Source organism: Amphiura filiformis, unplaced genomic scaffold (assembly GCF_039555335.1).
Source record: "Amphiura filiformis unplaced genomic scaffold, Afil_fr2py scaffold_229, whole genome shotgun sequence".
In the NCBI taxonomy this organism is placed as follows: Eukaryota; Metazoa; Echinodermata; class Ophiuroidea; order Amphilepidida; family Amphiuridae; genus Amphiura; species Amphiura filiformis.
This window is the reverse complement of record NW_027305693.1, coordinates 29,252-56,880: the sequence shown is the minus strand read 5'-3', so window position 1 is coordinate 56,880 and position 27,629 is coordinate 29,252. Positions and strand designations below refer to the sequence as shown.

Here is a 27,629-nt window from a genome sequence, read left to right as displayed (position 1 = left end):
TGTTTTCCATGAGATAAAAATCGATATTCTATTTATCTCTTTGTTTTGCCTGTTAATGTTTACTAAATATCTAGCACACCAAGCTTGAAGTATGTTATAAACGGAGGAACCAATCATAGCAAGTGAGTAACGATTTTTTTTTCATTCTTGTAATAAACTGCTAGAAAAACACATGACTACATGAAACGAGCCTATATGACCATAACGGAAAGTGTAATCCTCTATGCAAAATCATTTCTATGACCAACCACATGAAATACCATTTAGCCGATAAGTGTATTCTGAGTGATTTTGTGTTATTGGTTTCATCAGCAAACTTGTTCGATGGCGAACCCGCTAAAACTCTTATAAGCTCCCGTCGTAAAAGCCTATCTACAGGGGTTTACTATAACTTCTTTCGGCCACTAGTCAGTCGGGAGAGGTAACTAATAAAAGTTGCCAGCCCGACAGAAATGTTGTTAGCCCAACATTTGCCCAAGCCAGAATACCATTTAAAAACAAAATGTACACAAGAATATAACTTATAGCTAATTATCATCCTCGATTTCTTATTTGCCCGACAGCAAAGTCACCCACCCCTGGCGTTCGGGTGGGTGTTAAATCAAAGGTTTATATGTAATACGATGTTTTGCCGTTGCTACAAACGCTAAGCATGCTATAATTGAAGACCGAATTGACGAGACTAGTTTGCGTCTGACATCAAGAGCGAAGGCGCGACGTGATTGTTTGCTGACCTGCGCAGTACGTTTATGGTCCAGTGGCGTAATTAGGGTTGGTAGCGCCCGAGGCAAAAAACAAATTGGCGCTCCTACCCCTCTCCCCCACCCGAGAATATCTTAGACGCGGGGGTGTGGGAATGGCAACGGCATATTTTTTAAGTGAGACCGAGTTTGGCGCCCCCATAGTGGTAGCGCCCGGAGCACGTTGCCCCCCTCCCCTAGTTACGCCACTGTTTTGGTCTGGTTGACAGGACGTCATACGCAAACTAGTCTTTTTTAATCATACGTTGTCTATTATTTGTTGTGTTTTCGGTTCTCCGATGCTATATAGAACAGTCACCATACCCAGCAAACACAAAAACGTTTTAAAAACTTTTTAAATAAGTTATATTTTGGCTTTTGGTTTAGGTAAAAGGTCATGATAACGTTTAAAAACGTTTTGTATGAAAACACACTACAACAATATTTTTAAATGTTTTCAAAAATGTTATTGTAAACCATTTTGCAAACATTTTTGCCAAATATTGTGTCAATACTTAAATAACATTATGTTAAAATATTTGAACCCAGCAAACACAGAAATTTTCTTAAGATGTTTTTTTTTCAAAAGCTTTTAATAACATTTAAATGTCGGGTTATATATTAGGTTATGAAAACGTTTTTAAAACGTTATTGAAAATATTTTGGGCAAACATTTTTCGCAAAATATTTCTTCAACCCCAAAATAACATTCTGTTTAGAATGTTTTGTATCATGTTTTCAAGAATGTTTGTGGAATGTTATTAAAACGTTTTTATACCCTTTATATAACCCGACATTTAAACGTTTTCTGTAAAACATTTTTGTTTGCTGATCAGTAGATCATCAAAAATGTTTTTAAGGTTATGAAAACGTTTTATACTCTTAATATACCCTTTATATAACCCGACATTTAAACGTTTTCTGACAACCTTTTATAACCTTTTGCGAATGATGTCGAAAACGGTTTGTGTTTGTTGGGTAGGCTATTTAATAAAAGGTACTAAATTTAATGCCCACGTGACCCATGGGCACCGCCATACCAAGACCACCAAGTGATAAGTAGATGTGCTACAATGCTAAAAGTAGGAATGTTTCAGACAAATATCATCAAAATTGCTGAAAATGGGTGTATAAGGCAAATTAATTATACATTCGGGGATTCTGCTTTTTTTAAATATGTTTTCAAGAACTAAATTTGGACAGTTTTTACCGACGGAAAAAAGTTATCGACATGCATCCCTCGTTTCCAATTGAAATACACAGGAAGACCATCCGCTGTGCCAAAGGTCACTTTTCCAGACTTCTGTCTAGACACTGTAATGCCCATCTGGTCACGTGGACATTAAATTAAGTAGGCCTACCTTTATTTATACCCTGAGACGACTGTAGACCTTTTCACTTCTTCCCATCATGCACTCTTCCAGAAGGTATGACGTAGTACATCAATCTCATAGATCGTGTGCATCTGATCGTCTTTGCAATTATTTTGTCTTAATCATGTTATTAATAGGCATACTGATTTCCCATGATATGTAGGCTTATGTGGATTATCGTAAAGGCCATCGATGTTACTAATTACCATTAGATACACGACGAGTGCAGTTACAGAGCGATTTAGAACATTTGTGTAAGAGATTGTCGACAGTATATCACTGCGTGTTTCGTCATTAGGTTTATAAAACGTATACAAATTTAGGTTTTGGTAACTTTTTTCCCCTGACGACCCCATATCAATACCCCCTGGTAAGGTTGTTTTTGTGGCACCGAGAGTTATTAGTCATCGTGCGCCATTATTCGTGATTCCTTTTCTCCGATGTGGGCACCAGCCGAAATGTCCGTATTCCAGAATGTAGTGAACAGAAATCTTTACACCTCCCGGGAGATGAAGTGTTCTGCGACACTCGAAATTCGGAATGCGGCGGAGGTATCCCCTGGAATAGTACATGGTGGGAAGTAGGGACAAAGGTCTTTTTCCACTCAAATGAATAGCTATGTCATGTTTGTTCGGCGATTTTTTCTTCTTGGCGTTTTGACATTACAGCGCATTTATGCCGCCTCAAACTGTCGCTGTTTTGGTCACAACGACTAAATGTAGTTGAATTACATGTCTAAAACTGACCGGCCCGCGGCTATTGAAATATATAGAAAGCGTATAATATGAAATTAATAGAGATTGCTATTACGCATCATTGTTACGGGAAAATAATCACGACCGGGCACTATGCAAGTTAAGTGAACGATCAACGATCGGTGAATGATATCATGATGTATTGATTGTCATTTCACTTTATTATGGTCTGTCTTTTTTGTGTCTGTAATTTTTAGGTACGATTTCATACCTAAAAATTACAGACACAAATGATAATGGGTAAAGAAGTTGACAGAAGTACAGTGATGAAAGAAAGCGTTAGACCGAGTTGATTTTGATGAAATCTATTACTTTAATGAAAGACAGAGATAAAAAAAAAAGATTAGTTCGCGTCTGACATTCTGACTAGTAGACAGAAAATTCAGTACTGCGGAGGTCGGCAACCAATGACGGCGCGCCTTTGCCCTGACGTCAGATGCAAACGAATCTTTTTATCTCTGTCTTTCATTCGGGCTTTCATTATATTAGGCCTAGGCCTACGCATATAACTGTGTAAGAGATTACTATTAGGCATCGTTGTTACGAAAAAAACAAAAACAATTGTGAGTCGGTGAATGATATGATGATGAATTGATGCCATTTCACTACATTATGATCCGTCTTTTTTGTGTGTGTAATGTTTAGAGGGATGATTTCTTTGACGGATTTCATGATAATGGGTAAAGAAGTTGACAGAAGTACAGTGATGAAAGCTATAGGCCGAGTTGATTTTGACGAACCTTTAAGTGTTATATTCACATCGGTAAGAATAAGAAACCACATACTTTTCCTTAAGGGATGTAGCGTTGATGGTGGGATTAGTAATTCATTTTTCGTTTGTCGCATTACGTTTGGTTTTATTTATGGATTTATTTTAGGCTTGCTAATTCTGAGTACAAAAACTCCTTTTATACAATAAGCAATATTTCCAAAGGTTTCACTGGGTTTCATTTGTTTGTACCACGATCTCTGTCGTTACTGTTCCACGAATACCCATGTCTACACATAGCAACGAGTCGTTACTATGGGTAGACATGGGTATTCGTGGAACAGTATTACTGCCTATTGCATATTCGCCGTAAAAGTGATGATATAAGGGGGCACCATTAGATTTCCAGGGGGGGCATGGGAGTTTTTTGGAAAAAAAAAACTTCGCCCACTAGTGAGACGAAAAAAAAAAACTTTGCCCACTAGTGAGACGAAAAAAAAAATTTTTTTTGCCTCACTGATGAGTAAAAAAAAAAAATTTCTCCCACCCAACTTTGTATAAAAATGTACATACGGCGGCGAAAAAAAAAATTCTACCTGACCCAAACTCACATGCCCCCCTGAGAATCTAATGGTGCGTCCCTAACTGGATTAAAGGAAATCTGTACCATAAACTAATCAATGGCTAATATAGTTATATACCCCTAAATTAAACATACCAGACGGTCTATATGAATTTCGGAATATTCCTAACAAAGAAAAAGCACTTTTAATCCTACGTTTCTACGATTCATGGAAGCCGCCATGATAGCTGCTTCTGCCACAAGAAGTAGCGTAACCTTTCACACAGACCCACGGCGAGCGTATGGCATTCGCGACCCCACAGCGAAATTTGGTTTTAGTGCTATTTTTACTTTTCGTTCTCAAAAGACATTGTTGATCATAAATATTACTTAAAAATACATTTTTTTATGTTCTTCTGTAGTTTTATGGGTAAAAATTGTCGCGTTTTTTTTTGAACGAATGTTGAATCTGAACTTTGGTAGTATTCGCTTCGTGTCACCAAAGTTCACGAGCGCGAGTGCTGGTGGCAGGGATTTCGCTGGTTTCAATATCGGGGTACCGTTACAGCGTAATAAAAAATACATCGGGTATCAATATGGCCGCCGCCATGAATTGCAAAATGACCGTTCATCGTCGTAAGGAATTAAGAATTTCTCCTTTATTTGTACGCATATAAGCTTGGGACTTTTACTGTTTGTCGTTTTTATTATTACTGCAACTATTATAGCCATTGATTAGTTTATGGTACAGATTTCCTTTAACTACCACAGCAATTAGGTTAAAACAATTTTTACATGTATCTCACTGCACTAGTACGTTCACGTGATACCTCTGCATTGAACCATAGATGTCAAAGAACAGGGATAAAAACCTGGATCCTAGCTCTATAGAATACTCATATCATGTTGATCACTCGCACCTATAATATTAGTATCTTTGAAAAGAGCGGTATTGTATTGAATCTATGATTGCAGACATACACAGGTGATGAGTGCAACTTGCTTGTAGTGCAGGGCAATATATTATAAAATTGTTTTAACCTATTGCTATGGTAGTTAATCATGTTACGTCATTACTTCAACGGCGAATACGGAGACTACTACTTAATTTATTTTCAAATGAAAATAATTTGTTGTACAGGGTGAGTCAAAAAAAGTGCAATAGAGAAAAGAATCCATTTTTATTTAAGAACCGAGTTGAACTTTTTAGGTTTTAGTGTTTGTCCAAGAGACATCTAAAATTTGAATGTCAGCCCACTCTGTGTTAAGTAGATTTGGAACAACTGCTATTTTCTTAACCTCATTGGCATTAAAATAAAATGGAGCACCCAAAGTGTTATTGCCCTTGGTCTTGTGTAAGGAAAAGAGAAACACTATTTGTTGTTATTTTCATTTTACCTTTACTTTAAAGATGTTTATTCTCTATCAAAAAGATACAAATTTGTAGGCGGGTTTTTCAAATGTCAAAATGAAATGCGCGTAAATTGAAGTGAAGTGAATTTCAAAATATCCAAAAAGTTGGACATATTGGGATTAAAAAAACTGGTGTTGGGGTCGAGTGAGGTATGAAGGACTTAAAGTATTGTTAGAAAGTTTGTTTGAACAGAAAAAAAATAAATTGAAATAACGCAAAAACAACCTTATTTAAGTTAAAGTCCGTTTCAGATCTGGTGTCTTTACCGTGCACTGTGTGCTCTCATTCAAAATACATGGTACCTCGTGGACAAATAACGAAATTGGGTATCGCAGCAAAAGGACTCATAAATATTAAACGGTAGTCACGATTCACTTCATATTTTCACAGAAGGTGGCCATTGAGTGTAGCATTTATAAAATCTTTAAATATTGGGGAAGTTCGACTTGGTTCTTACATAAATATTGATTCTTTGCTCTATTGCAGTTTTTTTGACTCACCCTGTACTTATACTTGATCAACTACTTGTGTGTTACTAATTGTGTGCAATATTAATTTTTCAAACCGGTATTTGTGACATTTGTATTTTTGTATACAGTGTTTTAAATTTTCCTTGTTGACTATTAAAACTACTGAATTTCATATGGCTAAAAGAATATATGCCACAAAAATTACTGCTATTAAATTTAGACATGATGGTCAGTCCAACCATTGTCCGACATTTTTATACTGCTGCCAAAAAATTACACAATGAAAATTTATTTTAGCTTACTCACAACTAGACTAATTTATGCTTATTTGTTCGTTCAACATAACTTGATATTAATGTCTACCCAATATACATTACTTTACTGGGTCAGGGTGGTGATTGGTTATTCGTGAAAGGTCTGCATGGTTACTGTGGTACAATTGGTTAATGGTAGGAAGGGTCCGTCAGGAAGTATCGGCAGCCCCTCAAACCGAGTACCCGGTTTTTAGACGAGGAAGCAGGCAATCGGTCACTCGGTTGGGCCCGCTGCCAAGGAACATCTTAATCACCACCCAGACCCTCCCTAGCACTGACCAATAGCACTCCACGTACACACCAACCAGACCCTCAATTGCACTAAACCAATTGCACCACAGTCACCATCCAGACCCTTCCTACCATTAACCCCAGTAACCAAGAAGACCTTTGTTTATTTTAGAAATATCACGATCTACAGCGCCTACAAAATCAGGCGGCCCGCATAGTTTAGGCTACATTCCACCTAGGAAAGGCCTTCGCTCTGAGCTGGATATTACTCGTCTTGTCATCCCCAGGAGTAATAGAAAATTGGTGATGGTTCACCTGGTCCTTCCCTATGGAACCAGTTACCGGCTACCCTACGGACTTCTCTCACAGTTTAATCTTTCAAAAGGGTTTAAAAAAATATATTTTCTAATGTATTTTGCTGTTGTTATTTTTGTATTTGTTTGTAAAGCGCAATGTTCATATTAGGTCCGTAACCCGATCGATATCATCATCCCCCCCGATTTTTTTCATTGTTGATGAGGTTTTGGTATCACATAATAGATACTATTTTTCTCATTACTATCCTGAAATTTGACGCTCCAAGTCGATGTATTTCCGGAGAAATCATGAAACACAGCGGTTTTTACAGGCTACCAGTTGTTCGCATTTTACACGACACGGGAGTTTTGGGTAGTCATAGAATGAAATTGGAATAGATTCGGAAGACTTCACCCCAGTACCAATTCGTCCGCAAAATACATCAAATAGGCCCCTAATGTCAAACTATAGATGGCGCTATAATGATATAAAACAAAAAACAAAAATAAAGAAATACATAAGAGGCGAAATAAATAAGGAAACATGACCTATATTGTCAAGCATGATACGAGGAATATGAAAAAAAATTATGAGAGCACCTCCCCTTAAAAAATTAGTTAAAAAAAATAAAACAAAGAAAAATCATAAATATGTGAAAATGTGCATCATATAGCTAAAAATAAAGAAATAATTAAGCGAAGTAAATACAGAATGGGCTATCTTGTCAAGAATGATAATGACTGAGCGCAGTGATATGTAATGTTTTTTAAGATTAATCAGTATGAATAGAGGGTATAAAAGTGTACAGGGGCGAGCCGGTTTTCAGTGCCAAGGCGAACACTTTCTGTTTCCACCGGGACATGCGCTCGGTCGGGATGCCTGACCAGAATGCAATTCACGCGTACCAGTGTATTGGCTTGCTAATATGCTAATTATTCACATTTATGCTGAAATTGTTCCCGTTTTCTCACATAGATGGATAAAGGGGACACTATTTGACATTGTATGTAAGTTTGAAGAGAATTCATATCATAAACCGATAGGGTTACCCCCCTTTAAGCGTCGTAAACGTTGTTATGTTATGTTATGTTATGTTATGTTATGTTATGTTATGTTATGTTATGTTATGTTATGTTATGTTATGTTATGTTATGTCATGTTATGTCATGTTATAATATGTTACCGTAAAATGGGGTAACTTCGGTCAGCGGGGTAACTTTGGTCGGTCAAATATATTTTTTTAAATGGTCATATTTTCGTACAGCAATATTGTATTTGGTCATATTTGGTATCAATTTGTTAAGAAATATATTTGGAAGAAATAATAGTCGCTCATGTCCAATTTCCTCGAAATTTACGAACAAATCAGGATTTTTGACCAAAATGAGCATTTTTTACATTTTTTCAGAAAAAATAAAATTGATATTTGTGAACAAAAATGTGTGCTTGATTAATTTTGCAAGGTGTCAAATGTCACAAAAAATAACAACTTGCCCAATTTTTTTGATTTTTTTTTCTTCATGGAATGTAATACTCTGACCAAAGTTGCCCCAAATGCGGGGTAACTTTGGTCAGGCTAATTTTTAACCCCTAGGGCACCCTTACAAAATTATTTAAAAATCTTTTTCAACTTCAAGGTGTAGAATGGAACCCTAATGTCTTAAAAAAAGAGATAATTAGAAATGTAATGGGTTTTGTTTGGAAGCAGTGGTTTAAAAACTCTGAAAAGTGCCCAAAGTTACCCCATTTTACGGTATGTTATGTTATGATCATTTCTCACGTAAATGGCAAACTATTATTTTCAATCACCAGGGTTCAACTGGATTTCCCAAAGGTGTGACCCGAACACACAGATCATTGATGCTGCCCATGGAAAGTTCCACGGCATTTTCATCAGAGGCAAGTTTCTTTAAGACGCGAATCAGAAATCGATAATAATCTTAATTACCAGCCGTCCTCTATTTGGGACAATGGTCGAGATCCATTGCCCTTTTAATATGTAACCTTTTCCCATCGCTCCAATGTGATTTGGAATCTATTATATATCTATGTGAATACGGCAGAGTGACGAATCCGCAAAATCGCTGTTCTGAGTAAACGGCGTTTAAAAATATTGGTACCATTCCATCGGCCCTTCGTGAGCACTCATTTGAAATGTATATTATAGAAGTTAAAGTACCCTAATTATTTGCAATATTCCCAAGTTCTGAAACAATCGATATATCCATCAAAACAGGTATTTACAGCTATTCGGCTTTATGCTAAATCCAAAAAGTGCCAACCGCTGCGCAAAGAGTTGTATACGGGGACGAATCCGCATTCAAGTACGTGTAAACTATAGCACTCATCCTTGATTTGGGGATTTTATGTTAAAATTGCTGGTTGTCCTAAGGCTATAGCTCCTAAACTTGGTATATAAGTTATAATTAGTCATCCCCGTAGTATTTAGTGAAAACCCCGGTTCAAATCAAGAATTTTAGAGTAGATATAACAATATTGGCCTATATTTTGTGTATAATTTTCTATGATTTCCCAATTTTGCGACGGCGCTCTCACATAATTACGCCATAGCGATATCATGTGGGGAATGTTAGTACTTATTTTGCTATCACTGGATAGAAGATACCTATAGCTACCCATTGGTATCAACAATAACAGTATATGGCATGTAATATAAAAAATTCTGAGTTTCCAGCTATAGGCCTACTATACAATTTATCGGCCTGATTTGTACAGCTAAGTCCCGGGAGCTAAGTATACGATTCGTCTTTTGGTCAAATTCATTAATCGCACTTAGGCACGGCGATTCGTCCAAATCACAATTTCAATATCTACGTCGGGAAGTAAGATTTATCATTAATTTTTGGTGGAAATGAAAGATCGCCTGATACATAATCACAAGCATACAGTAACTCAATTTGCTCAAAATGCTCGATTCGTCACTCTGCCGAATTCATAACGATATATAGTACGTTTGAGGGACCTTTGGACTATATTTGCCTAAAAGAGGTAGAAGGGTTGGATTTGAGGTGCTTTTGCTTGGTTCAGAATGGTATTTAGAATATGTTGGCATCTGCCGACGAGTAACGATGTTAACCATTACATGCTTCACACCCAACTCGTTTTATTTTACTCCACGCAAGGAGCATTTTCGAAAGGCGAGTATGGCTATAAGAGATGCGAGTATGAATACAACATCATTCAAGTGTATGATCCCTTAATATCTTTAGGTCCGAGAAGTATGAAAGTTTGTGAATGGCCTACCGTGAAACTTCGTCTACAAGCATATAGATTGCTTCTGATGAAAGCTAAATTAATCCAGGCGCCATTATGGAGTTTGAGCAAATAAATTACAGATCCAAGCATATACAAACAAGTATTATTGTAAGACCAATCTATTGTATTGGCATATTCACGCTTGTTTCATATATTATTTAGCTTTCATCAAAAACTGTATACACCCAGCAAACACAAAAACGTTTTTAAAACGTTTTAAATAAGTTATATTTTGGGTTTTGGTTTAGATAAAAACGTTTTAATAACATTAAAATGTCGGGTTATATAAAGGTCATGAAATCGTTTTAAACGTGATTGATTGATAAATCGTTTTTAAAAGTTGATTCAATGTATGCGAAGGCCAATCGTAAACTCTTCATGCTCCGTAAACTGAAGGAAGCATCTCTCTCACCCGAGGAGTTGTTATTGGTGTACAAGGGGTACATCCGCCCTGTTTTAGAGTATGCCGCCCCACTTTGACATTCTGGTCTTACTCATTATCAGGTGGCCCAGCTTGAGAAAATTCAGAGACGTGTTTGCAAATACATCCTTGGTAGAAAGTATACTACCTATGCAGATTCCTTAGCTACCCTTGAACTTCATTCGTTGTCTGAGAGGAGACAAAACATCTGCAAGGAATTTGCCCTGAAAGCAAGCACGTCTGTGAGTTTCTCACCTTGGTTTCCACCTAGTAAGTATCACTCCCACATGACTCTCAGAAGACAACCAAAATTTGACTCTTTTAGACGTAGGACCAACAGATTTCAAAACAGTCCCCTACCATTTCTCACCAACATCCTTAAAGCAATGTAGTTTGTTTTTCTTACCAGTCATTCATTTTTTTTATATTGTTCCAAATCCAGTCAAGTGCAATTATAATGTGTTCTTATTTATTTGTATATTTTTAATGTTTGAGTGTTTTAACTATAAATGTATGTATTTTTCTTAATGCTATTTTAAATGTAAATGTCATGCAATTCAGCCGTTGGCTGCTATGTGATTTATAATAAAATATACAATATACTATAAATATGTAGGCTACAATATACAAAACGTTTTGTATGAAAACACATTACAACAATATTTTTAAAATGTTTTTGAAATGTCATTGTAAACTATTTTTGCAAACATTTTTGGCCAAATATTTTGTCAACACTTAAATAACATTATTTTAAGTCATTTGTACCCAGCAAACACAGAAATGTTCTTAAAATGTTTTTTTACAAAACGTTTTTATAACATTTAAATGTCGGGTTATATAAAGGTCGTGAAAACATTTTAAAAACGTTAATTGTAAATATTTTAGGCAAACATTTTTTTTATATAACCTTTATATAACCCGACATTTAAATGTTTTCTCTAAAACATTTGTGTTTGCTGTGCAGTAAATTACCAACAAATGTTATTTAATGTTATGAAAACGTTTTATACCATGAACGTACCATTTAAATAACCCGACATTTAAACGTTTTCGTTTTTCGAATGATGTCGAAAACGTTTTGTGTTTGCTGGGTATATGCTTGTAGACGAGGTTTTACGGTATTACATCACTGGAGAATTATGGTATGCAACTGCATCCGCAGTAGTCACAATGGTACAATCCCTCATTTCAAATTATACGTTTTGGTTTCTCTTTTGTTCAGGAACAAAAAATCAAGTGATTAAAAAGTAGAGCAGATCTGGTCTGCAATCATAACACTATTATGCTGGGAGGACACAGTATAGGGTATATTACCATAAGTATATAATGCCCTATTGTGCTAACATTATTATCGGATATCTATCAATGCGGGCGGTAGTTGATGCTCTTTGCGAGATAAATCTGTCATAGGTGGCGTACTTTCATGTCACCGTCAATTACACTCCGAGTTCTAGGCCTAGAAATCATGCGCTTATATTGACGGGGGAGGGGAGCTTTGTTTATATGAAATATAAATGATGCATGATGATGGAGATGATTTGAATATGAATTAGTTTATTGTCCCCGGTAAGCACAACCCGTACCTCTTACCTAGGCTCCCCTCTCCCCACCTATAGGCCTATAACCTCCTCTTCCGTAAGTGTCTCCTTCCTCCTCGCCTACATTCGATATCTCCTCGATCTCGAGCTCTCCTCCCCCTCCCCTTTCCACTTCCAATGCTCTCTCCCAGCTGTTTCTCTTTCTCCCTCCCCTTACCTCCCCACACCACATACTCTCTTTCCCCTCTCTCTTTTCTCATTTTATGATATCTGGTGTAATAAGTAAGTCATTTTAAACCTGCCTAGATATTGGTAGTCATATAGCTTTCTATTATCATATCGATCGTATGCGCACGATATACATAGAGAGGTGTATGATAGTGTATATATCACTCAAGTGTCTATTCTCAGGGTAGTCTTTTGTCATATCGGTGGAAATATTTTCAATGGATGGTCTATATTTTTTCACAGTCAAATTAGCCTTGGCTATTTCTAAAACCAAATCACGCTTTCAAATGTATATTGACTTGCGCGACTTCTCTGCTCGTGAATACTGCACTGTATTCTTTTGTATAAACTAACTTCAAACCCGATTTCCGATTACATAACAAACTGAATTAGAAACCGAAACGGCTTGCTACAAATTTTAAGTTTCTAACAAAGGGTACATACAAAGATATAGATAAAGACGTCACTCAAGAGCCTAGGCAGGATAATAGGAAACCACGTGACCAAAACCAAAACTAAAACTCAATATTTGAAATGACCGAATGCCATTAAGTACTCAGACAAGAATCCAGAATCAAAATTCTTTTGTTAGCAACGGTTGATTGCATTCTCTAAACACTAGATAAAAAGACAGATTTCACTACAGACCTTTGGTTCTAACCATGCTCATAGAATATTCTGTTATTTCCCGACGCAAGCATCACAAATGCAGGCGTGTATTAAACACAATAAAGACAATAGAAAAAATCCCGAAAGTGTTATAACCAATACTTTGCAATTCAGAATCATATGCATGTACTACATTAAGTTTTTCTTATATATGGACCCAAAAGACCTATTTTTTTTGGTGTTTTGGGAAAAAAAATCCATATCTTCAATACGAAAGGTCAAAATTTTCAATTGATCGTCGGCTTTTCATCCCACCTACATACACTTTAAGTAAATCATCAGATTTATAAAGTTTACTTAAGGGCTGGGGTATGAACGTTTGGACAGTATTTATTTTGGGACATTAGAGCACATCAGACATATCGAATTGCATTCTGAATACGAAGAATGTCATTCTGTTATCAAATAATTTTGATTTTTTGAAATTCGCAATTTAATACACATTTTATGGCAAATCATTAAAAATTGATATTTTTGATATTTAACAGTACTTGAAGTAAACTTTATATATCTGATGATTTATACTTAAAGTGTATGTAGGTGGGATGAAAAGCCGACGATCAATTGAAAAATTTGACCTTTCGTATTGAAGATATGGATTTTTTTTCCCAAAACACCAAAAAAAATTAGGTCTTTTAGGGAAAAAAAATCCATATCTTCAATATGAAAGGTCAAAATTTTCAATTGACCGTCGGCTTTTCCTCCCTGCTACATACACTTTAAGAATATATCATTAGATGTATATGGTTTACTTCGAGGACTGTTATATATCAAAAGTTCGAAAAATATCAAATTTTTATAATTTGTCATAAAATTTGTATTATATTGTGATTTTCAAAAAATGAAAATTATTTGATATCAGAAAGACATGCTTCGTATTCAGAATGCAATTCGATAGGTCTGAGGTGCTCTCATGTCCCACAAAAAATACTGTCGAAACGCAATAAACGCTCATTTTAGATCCCTTAAAGTACTGTTAAATATCAAAAATATCAATTTTTAATGATTTGCCATAAAATGTGTATTACATTGCGAATTTCAAAAAGTCAAACTTACTTGATATCAGAAGGACATTCTTCGTATTTAGAATGCAATTCGATATGTCTGATGTGCTCTAATGTCCCACAATAAATACTGTCCAAACGTTCATACCCCTTCCCTTAAGCTGTATTTTGAATTACGACAGCAGATTAATTCGTTTGGTGGGTGTTTACACTACATCGGCTGAATTCGATTCCAAATTCACATTCACGAATATCGAATTCGTTTGTTACCAATGGTTACGGCAGGTAAATACGAATTCAACAACTTGTTCGTTTACATTAGCGAAAAGTCGTAATTAATGACGACTTATTCGAATTCACTTCAAATGAATGATGATATAAGTCATCATTGGAATTACGACTTTTGAATTACGCTTAATTACGACTGTACCTGTTTACACTTATGATACGAATTAAGTCGATTACGACTTTAGTCAATTCGATTACGACTTTCGCCCGATGTAAATGGGGTAATATGTCAAGCTTGAAAACTACATTTCTCCAATGTAATAACACTTATTCAATATTCTTGCAAGCTGGGAGGTGTATGTGAAGACCTGAGCGCAAAAAGACCGTAAGTCCACTTGGCCCCTCAACATGTATAAACTAAAGTTACGTATAGTTTCTTAGAGTTTTATAATGTTTAATACATGTTCCAGGGTGAAAACATCATGAAAGGTTGTGAAAGATTTGTTTTGGCCCCTGAACATGTATAAAACATTACCGAAACTATACGCAACTTTAGTGTATACATGTTGAGGGGCCAAGTGGACTTACGGTCTTCTTGCGCTCAGGTCTTCATGTGGAAAATGGTAATTGTATCATAACCCGATGTTAAGGAAAGTTTTTACCAGAAGGCCTAAATGACATTGAATGTACCCGTATGTACCGATATTGTAGCACAGCAGATGAGCAGAGGAATATTAGGACGGTAAACCCCTTTCCGGAAACATTAACGGGCAAAAATGGACTAAAAAGTATAAAGAGTCCCAATATTCCAACATCTTGGAGGACAGCATCCCACTGGGGGGGGGGAGTGTAAGTAGGTGAATACCCCAACTCTCTGGCTATGCACTGAAGTGACCATATTTGCATATCTGTATACTCAGTCACGCAGGTATGCCATTATCACGACGCTAGGAGGTTTAACTGCACAGGTTGGAGCAGCAATGTCCATGGTTATAGGAAATACTACTATCTTTGTGAGTCCGACTTACGACGTACATCTATTGGCAAATGTTATACAGGATGAAAGGTGAGGTGATAGTTATTCTTAAACATAAAGAGAAGCTTTTTACATAGCGGGCAAAAGCCGAGTGACAAAGACCACATACCAGTAACCGGTCCTATAAGGCAAAAAAAAAAAAAAAAAAAAAAGAATAGAAAAACAAAAACACATACAAAAAACAAAACCAAAACTAAAACAAAAAACAACAACAACAAATAAACCCACAAAATTCATCACCTTTATAGCCCGAAATTTAAATGTTATAAAGAACCAATCTGCATACTAGCAGTTTAAAAACAGTGTTGAAAAATGACTTATTTCGCGCTATTGATCATGGTGAGGCTGTTCTTGTATGATTAGATACATCCAAGGCGGTTGACACAGTTGACCGCAACATCCTGCTTACAAGACTCAGTGAGATGGTGCCACTGGAGGTTAAATACCACTAATTATGTATTACACGGGTTTCAATGGGAAAATGGCTAATTTCGGGTGGAATTTTCTCATATTCAGAACTCCCACAGTTAAATGTCACTAATATCAGGTGAAACTATATGATTTAGATGCCAAATGATCAAAAATTCAACATAGATTGACCTGAGACTTTTCTTGTTTTAACGCACTGAACCGTAAACACCTTAAAATGACAGTGCGCCCTCGAAGCTGAAAGTTACAGTATGGTAGGGCGAATATTTACAAAAAAACGCAGCCGTGCGTATGAATTTTGGTACTATTACAACAAAAATGTCATATAATGAGAGAAAACGTACCATTTTGAAGCATCAAACCCTAAAAAATACTTTTTTGGCTATATAACTTGATCAATTTCAGCGATTTTAATGCAGTCTTTTCAGATGCCATGAAAACAAATAGTTACTAGTTATTTCAATGTATCGCCCAGGTCTATTAGTGCTATTTAACCTGGAACGGCTTACTGGTGGTTTGAAACGTATTTGAAGAACCGTTATCAGTCTGTAATCATCGACAGTGAAGTATCTTACCCAACGCGCCTTGATTGCGGAGTGCCTCAAGGCCCCGTCTGCCGACGATGCACAACTCTATGTCATTCATTATAAAACCATCTCAGTAATCGCGCTCGAGAAGTGCATTGAGGGCATACGTAATTGGATGACTGCTAACTAGCTTATGTTAAATGACGCTAAACCGACTTGCATGTCACCTCTCCGTTTTCCAAGAGTATCTATCGTTGACATTACAATTAGAACTTCTTCAATCACCCCATCTGAGGAAATTGTCAACGTTGGATACTCTTGGAAAACGGAGAGGTGACATGCATGTCGGTTTTAGTGTCATTTTGGACAGCAGTCTCGCCATGAGTGGTCATGTCAACAACATCTGCAGGAACGCCTCTTTTGCCATTCATAGAATCGCCGTTACGCCGTTACCTTGATACCGAAAAGCTTGTTCACGCTTACAATTGTAACAGCATCCTGCATGGTCTTCCGGACAAAGATTTAATTAAGCTTTAAATAATCTCTACCCCCGGCAAAAATACCAGCTACGCCACTGCTGATCGTAAATTATTTCTAATTTCAAATTTTTTTTTCCTTTTTCTTTTTTCTAGTTTTTAATGAATTTTGAACACAAATAGGCCTATTAAAAAAAGAAAGAAAAAAAAAGCAACGCGCGAAAAACGGCCACCAGAAACCAATGCGTACGAATACTGGAAACAAACTTGTTTTTTTTTGGCCCAACCCGTGAAGCCCACGAAAACCAAAGGCTGTTGGAGGAGTCCATTCGATTTGCCGAGCGCGGGCAGCGACATGATGGCAAAAACGGCATTGCAATGCAAATAAATCGCAGTGATATTTGTTTTTTCTTTATCATGTTTTTAGAGTTACCGGGTCCTCGCTGTACATTCACCATTTGAACGACATTTTAAGTTTGCCAAACTTAGCTGACTATGATTTTTCATCTTTGCAAGCTTGTAAGTATTGAATCTTCTCTCTCTCTGTGTCAGGTGGCGCTGTGTAACACTGCCGTGGTCTTCACAAGAGTACGCCATCTCACTCGATCTGATGTCAAGTGCGTTGCACCTTGCATTCCTTGGTTAGAAACCAGCTTCACGTCATTAGTCCAAGATATTGGTGGGCGTCCTCTTCCTCGTCGGCCTTCCATAGCCCCTTGCAAAATATGTTTTTCTACATCTCCATGTTTCCTGACAATATGGCCAAAGTACTTCAGCTTTCTCTCCATTATGCTACTTCTGATGGTTAGACTTGTACCAATCTTGTCGAGTATCCAGGAATTTGTTCTACTGTCTTTCCATGTCACTTGTAGAAGCCTCCTGTAACACCACATCTCAAAAGCATCTACTCTTTTCCTATCATTCTTGGTCATAGCCCAACACTCGCATCCGTAAGTGGCAATGGAAAACACAGTTGCACGAAGTAGGCGTACCTTGAGGTCAATGGATAGGCCTCTGCTATTATGCTTGACATGCCCTGCACAGTTGTCCTTGCAATAGTCAGTCTTCTTAATTTCAGTTGTGCTGTCACCACTGTTGTTAATCATTGAACCCAACAGTGGAATATTGAATCTTATTAACATGTTAATGTGTATAGTTAATGTATATGCACGTAAATAGACGTGGTAAGAGAAAGAAAGAGCGAGAGATAGAGGAGAGGGAGGGAAGGGGGGGGGGGCACTTCAATTTGAAATGGATATAGGTGTAGGGCTGGCACTTTCGCACTAAGGGGCATTCGGTGAGAGCAAAATGTAAAAAAATATGGGGTCATTGGGTGAGAACATGATTTTTGGCATTCGGTGAGAGCAAAATGTAAAAAATATGGGGTCATTGGGTGAGAACATGACCTTTTTTTAAACGGAAACTTTGGGTGAGAGCCGAAACAGCGTCACAGAAACCTTGAAAATAGAATTTCTAGTTCTAAATGGCTTCAAATTTATTTGTTTTTTCTAAATAAGTGACAAAATCAGTGATATTAACTGATAAATGAAAGTTGCTTTAAAATTAAAATTGAACTTGTAAGGGTCTTTGGGTGACAGATCAAATGCAAAAATAGGGGGTCTTCGGGTGACAGAACATGTGTTCGTAAAATGGGATCTCTGGGTGACAGCGTCGCTGAAAAAGGGGGTCTTAACAGCCATACATACGCGTCAACTCCAAAGTTGGAGTGCCCCCACCCCCCGGGAGGGCAAGGGGAGAAGGTGAGTTAGAAATATGAGTGAGAAAGGAGAGGGAGCTATTAAACAGCTGCTGGTAGTATAGGTCTAATCACTAGTAGGTCACAACTTATATTAGAGGTGGGAAATGATTGTTTCATACCGTAATAATTATTTGCAACATGTTCTCCGTTGGGAACCTTCCCCATGCTGCCCTGAGGTACCGGAATTCTGCTTCCGCGCCTACTAATCCTCGTTTAGACACATCGAACTGTCTTTCTTAATAAATATTTCGATACCTTTCATTTATACAGGTATAGCAACTGGAAGCATCGTTCCTCATTCATTATGCCAAAGAGCCACAAAGATCGCTAAACATTTATTGGTATGTTATTGTTAATTCGCACAAATAAATGATAAAAGATGTTCAAATGCTTACGGAGCAGGTGGTTTGTTACCTTGGTAAAATGGTAAAGAAGATCAAATTCCATTGAGCCGTATCTTGACCTATTTTGTGATGTTACCTATGTAACCATAGACCGTGAAGAGATGGACGGTCGTCTGGATCGAAATTCTATAGAGATTTCGCATTATGCTGAGACCATGTACGTACACAACAGCACTAAGCAGTAAGCAGTCATTCGATGACATCAATGACGTTGTGCGTTACGTAATTAATGAGCCCAGTCAGATGTATTTCGCATCTGCCAAGCACAAGTCACCCAAATTCGAAAACTGGACGTTGAATGTACACTCTCATGAATATTGATTGGCAACATTTTCCAATATGTCAGCGCTCTAATCGGAAACAATAGAAAACATTGACCCTGCAGAGCGTTGGTTAATATGATGCCGGATCAGTGACCAATTTAATGGCGGAACCCCTTTGTTTGAAACAATGGTACCACTTTTATGAATAGCCTGTCGCAATTTCTAATCGGCATCAAAGGAACAAAGCATTACGTAATCTATTTCTTCTCCTTTATATTTATCCTCCTTGGGTTTGAAGACTTGTCTACAGGCGAGACGATCATAGCTTCAAAGGATATGCTGCAGATGACCGTCCATGTCTTCACGGTCTATGATGCAACAAAACATCCAAAACAATGGAATTTTTTTTTTCATTCTGATTTATTTTTGCCAAAGGAACAATTTGAGAACAGTTGGATAAAAATTGGAGCGAGCATATTTATTGTAAATGCCTGTGGGCCCCAATATCTGACCTTTGACCTTTTGCCTATATCTCAGAACTATATGTCGGAGACTGGATAAACTATAATCTTTCTGAATCCTTGTGATAAAACATTGGTATGGTTGTTTACAAGATTTGACCAACTTTGAAATTTCACCCCTGCATAATCGGCCATTTTGGATTTATGCAAATTAGGCACTGTTCCACTTCTTGGATTTTTGAGGACTTTTGATGTAGGCCTATTATTAAATATACTTTTCTGAAATGATGATTAAATGGATTCTGTTACATTTAGTGGTGGGTTAAGGGATCTAAAATGAGCGTTTATTGCGTTTCGACAGTATTTTTTGTGGGACATGAGAGCACCTCAGACCTATCGAATTGCATTCTGAATACGAAGCGTGTCTTTCTGATATCAAATAATTTTCATTTTTTGAAAATCACAACATAATACAAATTTTATGACAAATTATAAAAATTTGATATTTTTCAAATTTTGATATATAACAGTCCTCGAAGTAAATTATATAAATCTAATGACATATTCTTAAAGTGTATGTAGCAGGGAGGAAAAGCCGACGGTCAATTGAAAATTTTGACCTTTCATATTGAAGATATGGATTTTTTCCCAAAAAGACCTAATTTTTTTTGGTGTTTTGGGAAAAAAATCCATATCTTCAATACGAAAGGTCAAAATTTTCAATTGATCGTCGGCTGTTCATCCCACCTACATACACTTTAAGTATAAATCATCAGATTTATAAAGTTTACTTCAAGTACTGTTAAATATCAAAAATATAAATTTTTAATGATTTGCCATAAAATGTGTATTAAATTGCGAATTTCAAAATATCAAAATTATTTGATATCAGAATGACATTCTTCGTATTCAGAATGCAATTCGATATGTCTGATGTACTCTAATGTCCCACAATAAATACTGTCCAAACGTTCATACCCCAGCCCTTAACCCCTTATTTTTCTTAATTTGATTGGCCTATTAATAATTGCTGCAATCAATGCGTGGCTTTCTAATCAGGATACCACTGAATTCTACACGTAGGCCTATGTGTACATAATTTGGGACACTGCAGGGCCTGGGTACATCTCAGTAGGGGAGAGCGGGGAGTCTTCGCCCTATTTTTTCTGACCAGCCTAGCGATGTCAATTTTAAGGTTAAGGATGACCTGATTAGCCCATGTAAAAGCCCAATGTCTTAGTTATATACGGCCACAATCCCAAAACTATAGGCCTTACAATAGCAACAGGATAGAGCAAAAAGTTTTGCAAAGTGGCGAACTTGCCCCATATTGGGGCAGGTTCGCCCATATGGTGGGGTAAGTTCACCCTTATCACAAAAAAGGTTTAAACATTGCATAACAGTAACATATTCAATGCAAACATTTAGCAAGAGTATACAGGGCATTCATTCTCTTCTGGAGAGTCACTAAATTTGTTGCAGGGGTCGGGTCAGGGTAAAATGTAGGGGTCCAAAGTGAGCTTAAGCGTATCATGTTTACAACTTCGGGGGGGGTTGTGGATTAGGACATAAACGGTGGTATGAGTAATACTGATACCACATAACTTTAAAAAACATGCTTTTCAGTAGTTGTACCTTGTTTAATGGTATAGTTATCAATATTTTGCATAATACGCTGATGGGGCAGGTCCGCCCTCCAGTTTGGGGTAAATCCGCCCGGGGAAGATATAGGGCTAACATGCCCCGTACTCAAAAAGCCGAACGTGCCCCTTGTGCACATTTTTGTATTTTCTTCAGGGTATGCAAAATACAAATCGAATAAGGAGTTTATAACTGCATTAAATCTTTGACAAATCCCATATGTTCCCAATGCAGATTTACATTAAAATCATCTGTATTTATGTATCAATGACAATGCAAGAAAAAAATACATTTTGGTGTATTTTTTTTCTTTTGGCTGCAGTTCGATGAACGCGTCCTTATATGTCGTGTAGCTAATATGAGAAGTTTATAATGACCTATGTCACCTAATTTTGCCATCACCAAATCCCCCGATGGCCGCAGTGCTGAGAATCGCACGGTGGGCGAACCTCCCCTATAGGGCGAACACTCCCCGCTCTCCCCTATGACCGACTGACTTGCTGTTGTTAACCAGATTCGTGTATTTTAATAGGTCCTGATTTTTAATAAGGACAAATACACAGGGTGCACTTTACTGAGTGAAAATTTTCTAAACATACCCAAAGACCCCACTACAAATTGACCGGTATTAAAGAGTCCACATATAATCAACAGAAAATATCCATATATAAAAGGTATTCTCACCTTTTCAAAAAGAACAGCAAAAAGAACACAATAAACATGATAAAGGGTAGGCCTATCGTGTATCATTAACTCTAACACTTTTTCACTTGTTTTTATATTTTTGTTGACGTGCGTGTAGCTAGCGTACGGTGGTACAGAGGGTTTTTCAGCGATGCAATCGTACGAAGATCATAACTCTGGATACGTTCCTGAGCCTGGTTCGGAGGTAAACAATTAAAGACATCCGCGTTATTTGTTCGTCCGTCCGTTTGTTTGTTTGTTTGTTTGTCGGAGGACTTGTATGTTTGTTTATTATTTTCACAATCATTTATTTGATGAAATAAAAACTCAACCGGCGGTTGACTGCCGGTTCCGTCCGGTTCCGTCCGGTTCAAATTGTTAGAACAAAAGCAACCGGACGGAACCGGCGGTCAACCGCCGGTCGAGTTTTGATTCAATCCCTAAGGCCTCGGTCATACACCTTTGCATAGTATTTTTTGTGGGACATCATGTTCTGATTATTTTTTTCTCTTCTTTCCCTTTTTCGCGATAAAATACAAACTTAGGCCCTAATATTTGCAAACCGGTGAATGTCAAAAGTTTGTATTACATCGCGAATCTCAAAAAATCTAAATTATTTGATATCAAAACAGGGGCGTAGTCAGCCCTCTCTACCAGGGTGGGCAAGGCTCCAAAAATTGGCAAAAATTTCCCCCGAAGTTGAATAAGAAATAGATCTAAGTGAGCGAGCGTAGCGAACAGAGCCTTTACTGGCGTGAGGTCCAGGGGCCCGCAATAGGGCCCTGTGGGGGTCCAGGGGGCGAAGCCCCCTGAAGCTCACGGATTTTGGTCATTTTTATACCGTGAGGAGAAGACTCCTTGCATACATTTGTAACGTTTTTATTTGAAAATTTTACCATGTAAAATAATGTATTTTTCCAGGGTGGGCGAGTCGCCCTGCCCACCCCTATCTACGCCACTGTATCAAAAGGACATTATTCGTATTCATAATGCAATTTGGTTTGTCTGATGTGCTCCCAGGTCCCATAAAAATACTGTGCAGATGGGCCACTAATAGCACTCAATTCCGTTGATTTAAATCTCGTTCCTTTCAGCCCATCTCTGGATGGTCTAAAGTTGTATTGAAACTCGTTTTATAATAGGTTTGACTCTTCATGTTCGATTCTTAGTCTCGACCTGTATAATATGTTCTATTTTGTTTTTAATTATATAGGCAAAAGTTTGACACCCCGCATGACGCGTCAGTCCGAAACCCCGTCAGTCCAAACCACCGCTAGTCAGCTTACCTAACGCTAACCCTAACTCTAAACCTAAACCTAACCCTAACCCTAACCCTAACCCTAACCCTATAACCATAAATAAATTCCCTAACCCTAAAATGCGGTTCGGACTGACGGGGAGACCCCAAAAGTTTAATTTCGAATATAGGTTTTACTGGTGTTAATTTTGTCGATCACCTCAGTACAAGTATCACCCGATACATACATACAGAGATCATATGAACATAATATAGTTCATTATAAGTAGAAATTAAAAGTTTCTCGGTAAAAAATAAATATAAAAAACATTAAAAATAGGCCTAAATAATCATAACCATACCATAAACAGGTGAAGATTATTGGTGATGATGGCCAGATCCTACCAATCAATGAGATTGGAGAAATCTGCTTTAGAGTTCGGTCTTTATTTCTATATTACTGGGGAGAAGAAGAGAAGACAAAAGCAGCCAAGAAACCGAATGGATGGTACCACACAGGGTAAGATGAATAGCATACGATATAATATTAACGTCCGTTTTTGAGCTCTTACACTCTTAAAACCATATTATAATATTTTCATACAAAATAGATTAGTATTTCTTTGCCATAAAATGTTGGCTTTTACTGTCAGATACATCCCCTAATTTTGAGCCGAACAACTATAAGGCAAAGCAAAGAACATTGGAATTTACTACCAGCGCCGATGTTGCCAATACGTATCACTCCTTCGGACGTGTTACGGTACGATCCTTTGTTGTGTAGATCACCGTCCCGCACGCCATGTACGAACTGTGTTATGAACATCGCGTATGCGTTCGACTAATATTTCCATCGTAATAATAAAACGACGGTTCCAGCGTTTTATTCAAAGTCTCAGATTTTGACAAAACAGCACCTTACCTAGGGTCTTGATTTTTGCAGGGTATGTTGGTGTAATATAGTACAATATTATCGTGTAAAAAACAGAATTTTGGAAAATATTGAGGGCGTCCTCCTCAGCAAATGATAGAGCCTAATATGGCTTTAAAACAATTTGGTTAAAATGTCAACGCTTTTACGGGGTCACATTTATTTGACGCTATTCGTGGTTGAAATCAACCACGTTGAGGGTTATTTCTTGTTTGTATGCATCATATTAAAATGACCCCCTAAAATTGTCACTTTTAAAATGACCCAAAGTGTAGTCATGTTTGACTCCCCGGGGTGCCACTTGTATTTCAAGGTGGACACCATGCTCGTGTAAAAAAACAAGTAAAAAGGGTTGTTTTTCAGCATTGGGCAAGTACAGCGCTGTACCTGTTTAGGGTGTCAAAAACGCCAAAAATCAGGAAAAAGGGTATACTTTTCCAAGCAAAATACTTGCTTAGGCCTTTTTAGGGTACCAAAGTTTAATGGCAAAATAAAAAAAGGTGAAATAGGCTATGTTTGGCTTCTATCAGAACAAATCGTAGGGTAAAACATTAAGAAACATCAAACTACTTGTATTAAACAAGAACCTGAACATGAATTTTTACTTTCTTAGTGTTAAAAAAATGGCAAAATACTTGTTTAGGGTATGTTTTGCATGCGCTGAGTAATACTCGTTTAGGGCGCGTTTCGAGAGTCCATACATGAGCATGGTGTCCATCACGTAATGTAAGTGCCCCCCCGGGTTTGACTCCCAAAAGGGGTCATTTTCTTTATCGTCCCCATTTTAGCATCCACATTAATCGGATGACTCTTAAACATAGTCATTTTTGACCACAAAATGGTTATTTTTTTAAAATAGATTTGATATAGGCCTAATATATAGTCATTTTCACCCCGATGGGGTTAATTGTAGCCACAGTTTGGGGACAAATATTGTTGACCATGTTGTGGGGTTCAATTCGACCTTTTTGTTTTGTCGATGCATGGTTGACATAGGTAAGGGGTAAGGGGTCATTGGAGCCTGTATTAATAATTATTCTTCATTCTTAAGGTGGTCATCTACCATCTTCCCCAAGATCATACGAAATTTTGTTTTCTTTCTAGCTTTTATTATCTGATGTATCCTATAATGTTAAATCGGGTTCTTTTAATTTTTGTTCATTTAATTTTCAGGGACATGGGAACGTTAGATGAAAATGGATACCTGCGGGTTGTCGGAAGAAAATCGGTAATGAATATCATTCTGTTATCAGGGTATTACCAGGGGCGGATCCAGAGGGTTCCAAAAAATCAAAAATTCAGGCAATTCTATTTACAGGGTGTCCCAGAAAAAATTACCGAGTGAATTAAATTGAATGTAATTCGAGAAATAGACATCAGAATCAAAAAATTTAAAATGTAGCGCATAGCCTATTTTGTTGTGCATCACATACGAAAATTTTGTTTGATTCAGTTGACTGGTTCCGAAGAAATGAACGATACCATAATGCGTCCATCAATGCAGTTCATTCCAAGTTTGAGCAACAGGCGCTTTTTTCATACTCGCTCACCGCTTCCTAAAGTTTGCGTATCTCATTAAATTTAGTCCACATTATCTATTACAAACCCGACGGTGTTATGTCATTCATGGTTTCACTGAATATCAATAACAGTTTGTCCGAGAAAACTTTGATTTCTGCAACTGGAAGCTCTCCAACTTTAAGGGTCGGTTCATAGTGAATATTCGAAGGCGAATATTCGTTGTCGAATACTTTTTGTGACGTCAAAATATATACGGCAACGAATAAAATATGATGAGGGTCGGTTCATAGTGAATATTCGAAGGCGAATATTCGGCTTCGAATACTTTTTGTGACGTCAAAATATATACGGCAACGAATAAAATATGAGTTGGATCGGATTAAATATCGCTCAACTGATAGCGAGATACTATTGATTTATATGAAAGGCTCGAGGTCACCTGAATATCGTTCGAGGAACGATGATTTCAAAAATCCCCAATGATTTTGACATGCTCTCAAGACTGCAAACCCGATTCTGCCATTTTTTAATTCGCGGACCTATTTTCTCAATAATTATAAAAATGCGACTTTTTTTGTAAAAATGCGACGAATTTATGTATAGGCTTTCCACTTTTATTTAAGCTATTTAATTCGCCACTCTTTCTGATTAATAAGTCTAAAGACCAGCCCAAAATACCTCAAATAGTTTCTGTATTTTACCGGAACAAATGGCGCATTGATTTAGTGGTGTGCCCCCTTTATTAGTGCGGTAAAAGCGACCCATTTTTATATGATATGAAAGTAAGGGACTATTAAGACGTCCAGGAAAAGGAAAATGCCTGGCATGAGGCAATAGCATTCCAATGCTGTAGTGATGGTACATGTATAAAGTAAATTATGATATTTAGGCTTACAAACATAACCTAAATGTACAAGTGAATATTTCCATATTAACGTAGCTCTATTTAAATCGACTGATGCAGGAAAAAAGTCTAACTCCAAATTCAGATTTATGCCTCCACCCCGGTTCAGAGGATGATTTAAGCACTTCCCATCACGCCACTGTGTTGACTTGCGGTTAGCACAGCTGTGTGAGTGAACATGACACCACTGCTCGCACATTGCATTGACGGGCATGGTTAAATTTGAATTTGGACTGATATATTTACAATAATGCTAGCCGATTTCACATTTTATGTTACCTACAGAAGGTGAATTATCCTTTATGCATACATCACTTTTGTTCTGAAATCGACCAATAATGACACACGCACAATATTCTTAAACAACATCTTTTGCACAGAATTCAATGGGATTTGAAAAGTAAAGTGGCAGTTGAAACTCTAGTGATAACACGTTTGCAGTGCATGATGGGACTTCCTTAAATCATCCTCTGACCCCGGTTTTACATTAATAATGTTTGGCCCCAGTTCTAGGTCCCCATATGCATCTGCCCCTGGCAGAGGATGTGTGAGGGTCTGGGGTGGTAAATCATTGGTTATTGATATAAAAATGCGTTTGCCACGGAGGTTCGCCCATTTTTGTCATCTTTTCCGCACTAGCGGAATTCTTGACGTTTTTTTTGGGCACCTATAAACGATGTTATTTTGGGCGGAATAAAGATGTAATGCGTTCAGTCAAATTCATAATTATAATTAATAATTAAGAGGGCAAAATAAGTAACATGTATGAATGGATATATAGCGCTTTGCAATGAATATCTTCATAAACTATGCAGAACAACCAAAACCACGAGCGTTGGTACCCTATCATTGCGTGTTCTTAAAAAAAATTCTTGTTTATTTCTATAATTTGTGAATCAGGCATTAAAACACACTTAGGCCCTAGCAATGTAGGCCTACACAAGTTCGGAACGAGACTTTTTATCTTTTGACGCGTATTTCGGTCGAATGCCAAAATTGATTGCTCAATGAATCATGAAATGAGAGCAATACTACTTTGATGATACCGATCTCAAGTGGATATCAGCCAATGAAAAAAGTATTTACCGGAAATATATTTGTGGGAGTTGAATTTTGTTGAACTCGAT

General features: G+C 37.2%; 1 protein-coding gene across 1 annotated transcript in view; it reads left to right on the top strand.

Annotated features, from left to right (window-relative positions):
- LOC140145346 (medium-chain acyl-CoA ligase ACSF2, mitochondrial-like) overlaps nucleotides 1–27,629 on the top strand; it is a 60,963-nt gene that overhangs the window by 18,139 nt on the left and 15,195 nt on the right. Inside the window, exons 5-14 of the mRNA XM_072167097.1 lie at nucleotides 75–122; nucleotides 3,514–3,631; nucleotides 8,678–8,764; nucleotides 10,646–10,804; nucleotides 15,150–15,295; nucleotides 17,125–17,216; nucleotides 18,727–18,797; nucleotides 22,028–22,114; nucleotides 23,518–23,666; nucleotides 25,251–25,305. Of these exons, the coding sequence (XP_072023198.1) occupies nucleotides 75–122; nucleotides 3,514–3,631; nucleotides 8,678–8,764; nucleotides 10,646–10,804; nucleotides 15,150–15,295; nucleotides 17,125–17,216; nucleotides 18,727–18,797; nucleotides 22,028–22,114; nucleotides 23,518–23,666; nucleotides 25,251–25,305 (1,012 nt within the window). The remainder of the gene's footprint in view (nucleotides 1–74; nucleotides 123–3,513; nucleotides 3,632–8,677; nucleotides 8,765–10,645; nucleotides 10,805–15,149; nucleotides 15,296–17,124; nucleotides 17,217–18,726; nucleotides 18,798–22,027; nucleotides 22,115–23,517; nucleotides 23,667–25,250; nucleotides 25,306–27,629) is intronic.